Genomic DNA, 13,153 nt, shown 5'->3' on the forward strand with positions numbered 1-13,153 from the left:
TATCTCCTGGGTGGGTCACCTGACCTAACCAGGTGAGTCCTTAAAAAGGCCCTGGGCCCTGCCTGAGGTCAGGAAGATGGGAAGCTCGAGGGAAATTCTTTTCTTTTTGTTTTGAGACAGAGTTTCGCTTTGTTGGGAGGCCTCGGCGGCCTTGCATGAGGTCAGGAGTTCAAGACCAGGCTGAGCAAAAGTGAGGCCCCGTCTCTACTAAAAACAGAAAAAATTAGCCGAGCAACTAAAAATAGAAACAAAAATATTAGCCAGGCCTGGTGGCGAGTGTGAGGGAAATTCTTGTTGCGGTAAGCTACCATGTTGTGAACAGGCCAAGGAGCTAGGACCTGTGTCAAGACAAGGCTGTCAAGAAAGCGGGGACAGCTAGCAAGAACGAGGGAAGCTCGATCCTACAGTTAGCAAGAAGACGGGACCTCAGTCCTACAACTGCAAGGGACTGAATTCTGCCAACAGCCACGTGTGCTTGGAGGACCCTGAGGCTCAGATGAAAACACAGCCTCCCTGACAGCTTGATTTCAGCCTTGGGAGACTCAGCCTGAGCAGAGAACGTGGCCATGCTGGCCTGGCCCTTCTGATCTACAGAATGAGCGCTAATAAATGGGGGTTACGGTGATTTGCTATGGAGCAACAGAAAACTAATATCCCAATGTTCTTCCAAACACCGGAAACCAATGGTTAGGAGCACATTCCAGCCTCTCAGTTTAAGACGGCAGAGTGTTGCATTTCTGTCTCCTTTCTTCTCTTGAAAATCAATCCAATAATTAAAAAACAAAAAACAAAAACATGATTTTAAAAAAAGAAAATCAATCCAAAACAGGAAAATGTGGGAAAAGTTAAAAAATAACACCACTTTCAATGCCACTAAGAGGTATTGTTAACTCCAAACCACACTATGGCAGGTGAAGGAGAAAGAGCGGTAAGTCACGTCTTAGGGAAAGGACATCAGAAGTCAGAGCCAACAGCAACAGGCCAATTTGTTACGCACACTGGAAAGGCGAGAAGGTGGGGTGGGAGTAGCAGGGACATTGTTTTAGCTGTATTCGCGCTGTCAGACCCCACATTCTCAGCTCTACCCTGAGCAGACTCAGCAGCAACAGGCAAAGAGAAAGAAGCAGGAATGTTCCCTAAGCCAGAGCTGGAGGACTAAATGAATGACAGAACTCCAGTCCCCTTAACCGGCCAACTTTAAAATAAGAGCAACAATATTTCCCAGGCTGGAAACAGAAAGACTTCACAGAAAAGACCTACAGAAATCAGCAAAGCAAGCTGACCGTCCCACCAGGTCACAGGAAGTCCACCAGTTAACAAGTACCACCCATGGCTTTCCACCAGGTGGAGTGCCTCATTAGACATGAAGTCAAGCAGGAGGAAAGCTTTCAAAGTGAAAAAGAGACCAAGGCCCATGGGAAGGAATGTTAAAAAGAAGAAACTCAGAGGGAAGCTAGGCAAAATGGGAAGACTGCTTAAAAAAACTATCATTAGAAAAAATGAGATACTAGAGAGCCAAGTAATAGGAATAAATGACTATATATTATATAAAAGGAACAATCAGAACAAAACCAAACTCTTTAAAATTAAAAATGATAGCAGAATCAAATGTTTTAAGGGAAGGAACGAAAGATAAAAGTGGAGTGAAGCCTAGAAGTGGAACAAAAGACAAAGATGGACAACAGGAATGCAATCAAAAAGGAGAGGATCGATTTAGCAAGTCAAAGAGCCAACAGTTATGAGTCTCAGAGAGAGAAGTGAGAACTCAGAGGGGAAGAAGTTATCAAAGAAATAACACAAGAGCATTCCCCACAATGTGGGTTTCCACAGTGAAAGCTGAAGAGCAATACAATGGAAGGGGCCCACACCAAGACACATCACCAGGAAACCTCACGATGCCGGAGAGAAAAGGAATGTCCTAAAGAGAAAATCACAGAAAGATTTTTGAGAGTGATAACAGGTCACAAATAATAACCTGGGAATAGGAACGACGTTGGACTTTTCAGTGGCAACATTGGAAGCTAGAAGACAGTGGTTCAATGTTCAAAATTATGAATGAAATTTACTTCTAAACCAGAAATTCTCACCCAATCTATTAATCAAGTTCAAGTAGAATACAGACATCTTCAGAAACACAAAGTCACAAAAATTACTTCCCAAGCACTCTTTCTCAGAAAAGAACAGGAGGATGTGCTCCATCAAAACAAGAGTGAAGCCCAGAGAAAGTTATGGATCCATGGTAAGGGGAATATTCAGGATGAGAACAAAGGGGAATCCCAGAACACAGCTGTACAGATGATCAAGGGAACAACCACCGGGGAGAAGGGCTCCCTGAGGGGAATGGCCAAGGGCAAGAAAAGGAACTGACAGATTTTCCAGTAGCTTGAACATGTACTAAGAAGCATTTTCCATGAGAGGTCACACTTGTCTCTTCTGTTTTTCTTGACTTCCTCGTCACATCCCAACCTCCGGGGAACCACGTGGTGTTCTCCCTCATCTACTTTAGGATTTGACTCAACTGTCGGCTTGTCATCGAGGCCTCCCGGCCCTCCCCATCACACACATTCCTTCCTAAATCACAGCTTCTGTCCTCTGTACTCATTACTCTATATACTACTATTATCTTATTTACTGATTATCTTCTCCTGCCATCTGTACCCATCAAATGTAAGGGGCAAGGCGGCAGAGAATTGATATATTTCTTAGTGTGAAATAACACATAGTAGGTGACCAAAAAATACTTTTGAATAAATGAATTAGTCACAAGTTTTAAAAAATAAGTAAAATAAAAATCAAGGCAATTGTTTAAGAAAAAGAGAATGCTACAAAGTAAATCGAAATAAATGTCATACACTACTTGGCTCAGCAGTGAACACTTAAACAACCAAAATACTGGAAACACTGCACATGGACTAATTTGAAAATTACGCTCTACCTAATGGTAAGGTAACAAGAGTGATGAAGATTTGTTAGGTTACATGGTCTTCCTCCAACATCTTATAGAGTCAACAGGCAATTTCTAACTTTAGTGACTCAGGAAAAATAATATATAAATTTGAAAACATGAAAGGAAGAATGAGCAAACAGCTTCAAGAGTTGTTAAGTGGGTATATAGCAGAGTGCACGGGACTGCTGTTTTGTTACATGTATTAAACTACATATATATATTATTTGATAAAGTAAAGCATTTACTTAAAGGGTAAAACTGTCTTTCCGAAGTTCCAAAAAGCTTGATTCATTGTAATTTATATCACAGCAGTTAGCATATAGTAAGTACTCAATAAATACGTTGGATATATGGATGGATTTTGACTGTATAAAAACACAAGGGAAATAGCTTCTAGATTTCACACTGAATCTTATAGTATGTTTTCTTGAAATAAAATGCTTCCTAAGATTTTGTTTTGGATATAAATCATTGATAAAGTTGAAAAACATAGAAGCATTTAAATTACAGCCAATAAATATGTACTAATAAGTTAAAAGTGTATAAAGGAAAATTTTCTTAAAGTTTTAGTTAGAAAATATTTATTATAAAAAAGTTACGATACTTAACTTGGTATCTACAGTTTTGAACAGTATCAAGTAGCCATATACTGCCACCTAGTGGCTACATCTGCATGTACAGCCTGACTGGAACCCGGAAAGAGGATTTTCACATTTAAGCCACTAACCACTAAAAGGGAACACATCTACATCCATCCTTCCATTCATACATCCATCCTTCTATCTCAAGTCGGCAACTAAATCCTGAACAACAGTATAAATACAGAGAAAAATAGGCAGTAAAGCTAAAGTATTTTATTAATAATTTATTGTCAGTAAGAAAGACTGGCTAATGATAGTTTTCAGTAAAAACCTTTACAAGACCATTGCATCACAAATATACAGACACTATAAAAACCGTGTCATGGTGGTTTTGGTACTAAACAGGTATGCAGAAGGTCCCCATTACACTTTCCAATAATGAAAAATGTTTATAATTCTAAAATACAGCAACCCATGTCCATGTATCGGATCTTTCTTCATTCTATGTACAGCTAGAAATGAATGACTATATTGAAATGCATTAATGAAATACACTTCTGTGGAAAAAGACATATAGTGAAACCCTGGTTATATTAAAAAATCAGGGTGCTGGGTAATGGCACTAACACCACCAAAATTCAGTTTAAAACAAATGCACAAAATATCTTGAAAATCTAGTTAAAACTATGGAAAATCAAATCTGTACATAAAATTTACAAAAAAAGACAGGAAAATTAAAATAATCAAATCTATATAAATACACGGATCATGCTAACAAGATGGAAGGACTGATTTTCGTTTCATTATTTTAACACAGACAAATGTAAATACCAAAAGATGTTTAGAAATGGCACAGCCAAGGGAAACCTCACCCAGCGACAGTAGGTTAGGACACTGGAAATGGCTAATGTCAAGGGGCGTGGGAGCCAGTGCAGCCATGCCCATTTCAGCTCACCAAAAAAAGCGCTTAAGCACTGCCGCAGAGAACAATGCAGAAGATTACTTATATAATCTCTAGGTTCGTTAAAGTCCAGGCACTTTGGGGGGAGTCGAGCGTCAGACTTCCGTGTGCTGCTGGGAGTCCAGCGGAGGGACTGTCACCTCTTCGAAGTGGCCGTCGTCTCCACTCTCATAGTCACTCATCATGACCTCAGACTCCACTTCACAGCACGCTGACACGTCGGAGCAGGAAGCTGTGGAAGCGTACACAGACATGGGCATGTTTTCTACAGCGGGGGCTTCAAAGTTTCTTTGATACCCTGGAGGGTAAGGGGCATAGGGTTCTCTACAAGTACCATTCTCACCAGTGCCTTTTTTTTGAGGTTCAGACATATCGATGGGGTAGAAACTGGGCAAATACTGATTCAGGTTGAACCTCTGCCGGTTTCTCGATGAAGAACCCAAACTACCTGCAGCAGGCATGTCTCTAGGAGGGTGTATGGACTCAAACTGATCGCTGAATTCTGGAGGCAATGGTGGCAGTTCATCAGGTGCAGGGAAGTCCTCGGGCGGTGGCGGGAAATCACTTTCAATGTCATACCCTCCAGGGTAATAGTCTGTATCGATGGCATTTGGATCTGCTGAGTACAGGGGTGTCTGCTCATCAATAACTTCGTAATTGGGGAACTCTTGTATATCGGGCAGAGGAACACTTGGCATCCAATCGGATGTATCCCAGTGATATCCTTGATGGAAAAGAAAACAAGAGATTTCAGTGTGTTTCCTCCTGAGCTCTTCTGTCATGGAAAAAGAGCTCAGTGTATCAAACACACAAAGATACAAATGCATTTATGACTTCATTCAAAGTCCATCACTTTGGAAACCTTTTGTCTTTGCTTTGAAACCATCCCTCCACCCGACCCCGTTTTAAAGACCTCTATGAACCAGGTTCTGTTTCTGAAATGTGGACTTAGGGTTTTATGTACACACCTAACATTCAAGGAAACAGAGTTCTAACAGTTCTAGCAATATGCTAGCATCTATATTATATGCATCTTTCTACAAATGATTCCAATCATCCTTTCAGCTTTTCTTCTGTAATTTAGAACCCATTGCTCTATATGAAGAAAAATAATAGTTCAGTCTTAGGACATTAGTAAATTAAGTTTTGTCCTTTCAGAAAGGAGGAGTCCGTATCAAGTAAAATATCAAATGTTACTTGGTCTGCACTACTTGTCATAAAAAACCTAATTAACGCAACTTTTTTAAAATAATAAAAGTAACCTTTAGCATGCTAAAATTTAGAAAATAAACTTCCTTTTTAATAATGTAATATAGTTAACATTAAAAACTACTATTTTTCATTAGCTCTAAGAAAGACAACAGATTACCTTAATATAGCTACATATCAAAGCATGCCTCTAAGTCAAGCAAAATGCAGTCAAACAAGCATTGCAAGATAAAACACAATTTTTGATAGACTATAACAATCAATCTTTGTTACTTTTAAATGGAGTAGGGATCATTTTAGACTATACAAAAGCATCGCTATTAAAAAAAAAACCTTCCAATTTAGGAACAGTTTTTTTTTTCTCCTTAGGATTTTTTAAATCCTTTGACAGATAGGAAAAGGTTAGGCAGTACGTGTTTAGAATGCAGCGCACAAACACAACCACGTACGTCGTCACTGCTGCAAACACTGAGCAACCAAGTGAAGCAAGTCAGCACCGGGGTCACATCTTTACCAATTGTTTTAGTGAATATCAATGAACAACTGGCATGCACAAGTCACCTCTTGGTTTGCTGAGGTCAGGAGCAGCCAAAGATTCTTTTGGTGGCAGAGTAGAAAGAAAAAAAAACATTCATAATTAAAACAGATGACGGCTGAAAGGCAATACGATAAGTACACAGTACAATGTAAACTGTTTATAAAGGCCCAGTCAGCCATCGACCTCGGCTTTAAGCCATTATCCATGAAAATTCCAAATGGCTGAGAAATTTATGGAGCACAAATAAAACGGGATATGGAAGTGGAGGGAAAAGATGAGTAATGACCTAGAGACTTCATCAGAAAACTCGAGTATTATTTTACTTCTTTTCGTTGTTTCTGACAATCTAAAGCTGAAACAGAATTTTCCTAGGAATAATTAAGATAAAACCTACAGGCTCTAATAAAATGTAAATTAATCAGGTTACTGCGGTGATAATCCAAATACACCTAAAGCTACACAATGTACACATACTTTACACGTCGCGACCTTCAAAAGTACATCAAATTCAGAGAAATTCAAGAACTTAATACTTAAAGATAGACTAAAAGCTGAAAATCTCTCCAGATCTTATCCTTTTTGAATATGATCTTATGTTTACACTGTTAACCCTTCCCTAAAGAGAGCACTGGCCACATTTACTCCTTCCCAGTCTGAAACTACACTTGCTCTTCAGGGCCTCTCCCTCATTTCTGCAGAGCTCTGCACGAGGTGGAGGACATGCATGCGAAGCCACTACCAGTTAGGGCTGCTGACACCCACCTGGGCTGTGCTTCAGGTTCCCTTAGAGCTGTTATGCAGGGCAAGCTCTAACTGCTAGGTACCATTAATAATTGTGAAAGTGGAAATCATGGTAGAAATATGGTCACTTCAGTGATTTGCTAACCAAGGCCAATACTTTCTATGCATTCTATAATGTTCTTGAGGACACACAGAATAAACCAATTTAGAACAAATAATATTTGATTGATACTTCTCTCCCAGAAATTTAAATAAAAAACTAAAGAGATTGTGGTTGTTCTAAAAAATGAATAAACCAACATCTATAGAACTTTAAAAAAGTCTAACGAAAAAAGTAGTAATTCCCCTTTAAAAAATCAGCTTTTGTTATTATATAGGCACTTGATAATTCTTAACATTTAAGCTAGCTTTCAACTTTAAATTTATACTTCTCGGAAATGCCAAAAAGTATTTTTTAATGAAGGAGATTGCAATGAGGAGCTGTTTAAATTCTGTTTCTCTAAACTCCAATAACACTTAAAATGTTGGAAGGTCATTATGTTAAAACTAAAATTCACTAGACAAAACACAGATAACTTTCTGATTCACCGAGGAAAAACATGGCCCTTCTCAAGAAAGTCTAAGTGTTAAGCCTCACCAGTAACTGTGATTAGCACTGGCACCGAGCCCCGGCCCATCACATCTGCACGAAACCTTCCTTTCTTCCTATTTAAATCTTGCCAGCATTTGTGTCTTAGCAAAAAGCATCCCCGGAGTTTTCTGGTGATAACATCCCTACTCTTGACGGCCTGTGCAAGCAGCTCTGGAAATGTGATTCCCTAGACCTAGAAAATCAGAACTGGGGACTTGTTAAAAATGCAAACTCTTAAGGCCCAACCCAGACCCATCTACTGGATCAGAAACTCTGGTGCTGGGAACTAGAAATTAGACTTTTAACACACCCTCCAGGGATCTGATTTAGATTACAGTTTGAAAACTACTAGCCCACGCCTTTCACATGTGATTACTCCCAATTTCAGTGCACTAATAAAGGACTAATTTAATTTAAAATAATTTGAGGGAGGTGGTCAATGTTTTTTCTTGAAATTTCAAACAGATAACACCTCATATTAAATGATTTTCACTAAACCAAATGTGAATATATACTTTTACCATGTTCCCCCATTTTCTTTGATCATACTAAGGGAAAAACAAAAGTGAAGAATCAGTTATAGGTAATTATAAAAGCTTTGTGGTATTATTTATAAAGAGGATTTCTTGTATTAAAAGAAATTTTAGCTAGTTACAATTAACTTCTTTATATTGTACCCCATAAAGGTAAGTCCTCAAGATCCTAGGGGTACCTCTGGATGTCTATGTAAATCACTACAAATGGGAAAAAGTAACAAAAAGACATACATATAAACAAATATTTTTGTAATATACTGGTATTACGAATATACACACCTGCACAAAATACAAGTACTCAACTCCCACAGAACCACAAACTTTTTGTATAACATTACAACAGGCATAAGCACAGTACTCTAGTGACACGGTCACTATAAAACACAAACACAAAGTGCAAGCATTTATGACTATACCTTCTTTATTCACCGTGTCAACTACAGCATTGACAAGGTGTATTACAGTCACTATGGAAGCTTGAAAAAGGTATAAAAGGAGTCAATTAGGAAAGTCTTCAGTTAGAAAACAGTGCATGAAACAGAATTTCTTTATATTATACAATTCCTACCTTATAACTTAGAAATGTGAAGTCAGGGCTTTAATACAGCCACATAATATCACTATGCATGACTCCTGCACTCTGATAGTGACATGTCTCAGAGACTTTTCTAATTAGGCTATGTATTTGTTATTATTAATTGAAGGAATAAAGTAACCGTATTTTACTGGAATTTAGGAAAAAATTTTTTAGTTATGAAGTTTTTCACAATATTGTGGATTGTGTCAGGTCAAAACAACCCTTATTTTGTAACATCTCATGGGCAAAAGACTTGACTTCAAAGAGTAAAATCCTTGGCAAGCCATCCTCTGGCTCCAATTAATGAACTCACACATTGTCCCCAAAAAAAGAAATTTGAGGAGATACATATGCAATATAAATACAAAAATGATTTTGTCCCTGTCCTATTTGCTCCCATTGCAAATTTCTTGTCTTTTTGCAAATAGACTAATAGCAGTATGTACTAACAGTACATACTGTTTGGCTGTTTCCTGTGTAAAATTCCTTTGTCATTTGTGTATCAGACTGTTTTAAAGTACCTATGCCAAGGAAAATACGTACGCATGTGGTGGGCAGAAGGATGGCCCTCAAATATGTCCACGTCCTAATCCTGGGAGCCTGTGACTATGTCACCATACACGGCAAAGGGGAGTTTGCTGATGTGATTAAGGACCTTGAGACAGGGACTTCCAAATTATCAGGGTGACTTAAAAGGGGAAAATCTGTCTCAGCTATAGTTGGAGGGAGCTAATGTGATGTAAGAATGATCAGTGAAATGTAATGTTGCTGTCTTTGAATGGTAGAAGAAGCCATGAGCCAAAGAATGTGGGTACCTCTAGAAACTGGGAAAAGTTAAGGGAACAGATTTTTCCCTTGAGTTTCCAGAAGGGAATGCAGTACCACTGATAGCTTGATTTTAGCTCAGTGAAACACACATGCTGAACTCCTAAACTACAGAACTATAAAAGATACATCCATGTTGTTTTAAGCCAAGAAGGTTGTGGTTAATCTGTTATGATAGCCTTAGCAAACGAGTAATACAGTGCAAGTACAGACTCTCGACAAATTTTAAGACTGATAATGATTAAATTATAATGATTAAAATAAAATAAAAACAACTCTGTATATGTATTTTTTTCCTCACACTGTGTTATCTGGCAATTAATTTTCATAATTAATTTGACTATAACTTATTATAAGCACTCAGGAGTATTATTAAAAAGAATGATATTTCAAAAAAGGAGCTAGAAAAAGAAAAAAAAAAAAAAACTGACAAAATTCTGACTGTATTTATGAAGAACATTTAGGGGCCCAGATATTACATAAACTGGCAAAAGGAACTTCTTAGAATTAAAACTAATGAAAGAAATAATTCTTTCTTCTTGTTAGTTTAACAAGTAAAGCTATATCCATATACTCCATTACTAATAAATACAGGTATACTTTGATATCATAAGGAATGGAATATACTTAAGGCATCTTTAGTTTGGCAAAGGACTCTGCAATGTATTACAGACTTACAACTATATATACACGCAATGTACCATGGACTATATTACTCTAGACCAAATAATTATTAGTGGGTTACTTCTTTGTATCAATAAAATATTTGAGATATGGAAACACATTACATTTTTAAGCAAGAAAAAATTACCATTAAATTTACTTATTCTGAGATTCAAAAATTTCTGCTAGAAATTTACTTTAATTTGTGTTACTGAATATTGATAATTTTCCCTATTGGTATGTGTTAATATGGTGAAGCTAGTTATCAATGCAATTTACCTTATATAATCAGACAAACATAACTGGTGCCAAAGATCCCACTGTCAAACTTTCTTCATTAGAAATATAATCAAACTTACTAGCAATCTCTTAAACTGTGCTCTCAGTCAGTACGCTCTGATCCAAATGGGAGCTGGGGCCGCGGTGGGGTTGGGGGAAGAGACAAATAAAACCTTGTAATACCAGAGGTGCTACTGAGATCGAACATTTCAGACTATCACATCTCTTCTTAGAGCACGTGTGAGAGTGTATGTACTGTGTGGTCAAGAAAGCTGTTACAAGGATATCTGAAAATCCCACAAAACTTCCACAACATTTACTGTTGTGCAAAAAAGTCAACACAAGATTAATCAGATAGAAATTATCTTTCAATTAACTATGTTCTTCCCTATTACTGACAAGTAGCTATAGTTCCAAACACCTATTCATTAAGAATACTTTTAAGTATTTTCCCCAGCAGATGCTCATGCAAATACGTACAAGGTACTGCTTAAAAGTGGTCCAAGTGAAATATGAAAATATGTGGAGACTTACTAAGGGGACCGATCTAGTGCATGTAGATTGTGACACAAGACTGTGAGCAGCACGGTGCACAATGAGCAAGCGAACCACAGCATTTCAATATCCCTTCGACTCACCATTGTCATCACACGACTCAGACTGGAAGGAGCTCAGGGACTGCACTTCGGACAGGCTTTCTCGGGCACTGTATGGCTGAGAGGGCTTTTCCTCCAGAGGTTTCTTGGAAAGACAGGGATCGAGATCCACTACTTTAGCTAAAAGGAAGAGACGACAGGCAAACATGAAGTTTCATGAAGGCCAAGACTGTTCCATTTACTGCTGTGTTCTGATACAGAGCAAGCATTACTGAACAACGGCCTGAGCTTTATTTAATAAAGATTGAGAGAAACATCTTAAAAACAAACACCCCCCCACACACACAAAACAAACAAATGAACAAAAAAACCCTACATATATTCTTAGAGATTCATAGAACAGAAATTCCCCATAAACATGTCTGTGGATATCATTAGACAAAAAGGGTATTAAAATTTTATTTTAAAATGGCATATATAGCTTTTTTTTTTTTAAAAAAGCATCAAATATATGTCAGACCACTGATACAAATATCTCCACTTTCTCTGGGCATATTAAAAAAAAAATCCTAGCATGAAAACACCCCATTTCCAATTATTTTTTTGTCATAAGCTCAAAAACTTATAATTGAGAAGCTATACCCATTACAAAACGAAATGATCTCTCTAGAACATTAACTGAAACATGACTAAATTCCTTAATTAAAATATCATAGGCACAATGCTAAGCCAGCACTCAACACATCCAAAAAAGTTTCAAACCAGAGTAGGGACTGTGTATTTTGAGTATATTTATCTCTAACAAAGACTCCACATTTTGACTTGAACCCCAGCAGCTCTGGCAGAACTTGCAACCTCACTGTTTATCTCGGTGGCATTATAGTGAGATGAAACAGTTGCTCTTACTGTCATAGTCGAAGTCCCAGCTAGGCTTCTGTATGGAGTCACTGTCAGAAGGGGAGTTAGAAGGAGGTGGGGGAGGCAGGTTTGGGGCCACGCTGCAGACAGCCACTGCTTTTCGGTGTCCGTGCACAGACTCAGGGTTAAAAGTACTGAATTCGGGATGCTCTGGGATAGCAGATCCTTCAAAGGAATTTCGGTCGAGATTGTTTCTAGAATCACTTGGAATGCTTGGAGTGTAGGATATAGGACGGACAGGCACCTGGGGTGGTATGTCAGAGTAAATGTTCTTATTTAATTTTGAATCAAAATACGGTCTTTGCAAGAAAGCTGTGGTTGGTCCCAAGTGTTTGTCTTCAGGTTCAGCCTGGTGTTTCTTCTTTCGACTAATCATCTTGCGGCAGAGGACAAACATCACCACCAGTAAAAATATCCCTGCTATAAAAACAATAATTCCTATTCCTTCTGCTAATCCAATATTCCATGGAGTGGACACATATTCATTGGGAGCAGCATCCTCACAGTGTTTCCCCCTGTACTCGTGGCTGCAGTTGCAGTGATAGGAGCCATGTGTATTCTCACAAAGGGCTCCATTCCGGCAGGGGTTTCCAGCACATTCGTCAATGTCACTCTGACACCTGCCAAGAAAGCCAAGAATGAGGAGAGACTTTTGCAATATACATCAGAATATGCCAGGCCTGTAACCCTTAGAGACTAAAGACTAATACATCCTTAACAAGATATGCCAAAAACAAAACCAAATATAAAACAACTAGAAAACATAATTATCAAACAATAAATAACAACAGAAAATCTTTTGTGGAGTAATCATTTGATTACATGTTTTCAATGTATATTTGGGAGACAAACATATCAAGCCAATATTTAATTGCCATTTTTCTAGATTTCAACAGACTACTAAATCAACCTCACTGGTTGAACATCAGTTTGTTTCTGAGATGGTATACTGTAAACTCTTCCAATAGGCTGGATGAAATTTCTAAGAAAATTGTCCCGTTTGGGAACATGACAGTTCTGTAACACATGTGAAAGGACAGAAAACTCTATGTTTCCCACTTTAAAATGTTATTTCCTGTTGAAAACCGTCCCGGGCTCCTCACCTTTCCAGAACAATTCATAAACAAGGCCGTTCTGCCTTTCCAAGCAGG

General features: G+C 38.1%; 1 protein-coding gene across 1 annotated transcript in view; it reads right to left on the bottom strand.

The window, feature by feature from the left end:
- Nucleotides 1-3,797: 3,797 nt before the first annotated feature.
- FAT1 (FAT atypical cadherin 1) overlaps nt 3,798-13,153 on the bottom strand; it is a 127,279-nt gene continuing 117,923 nt past the window's right edge. Inside the window, exons 25-27 of the mRNA XM_012644018.1 lie at nt 11,991-12,622; nt 11,127-11,264; nt 3,798-5,213 (exon numbers count right to left, since the gene is read on the bottom strand). Coding sequence (XP_012499472.1) covers nt 4,585-5,213; nt 11,127-11,264; nt 11,991-12,622 — 1,399 coding nt within the window. The 3' untranslated portion in view covers nt 3,798-4,584. The remainder of the gene's footprint in view (nt 5,214-11,126; nt 11,265-11,990; nt 12,623-13,153) is intronic.

Source organism: Propithecus coquereli, unplaced genomic scaffold (genome assembly GCF_000956105.1).
Source record: "Propithecus coquereli isolate 6110/MARCELLA unplaced genomic scaffold, Pcoq_1.0 Scaffold203, whole genome shotgun sequence".
Classification (NCBI taxonomy): Eukaryota; Metazoa; Chordata; class Mammalia; order Primates; family Indriidae; genus Propithecus; species Propithecus coquereli.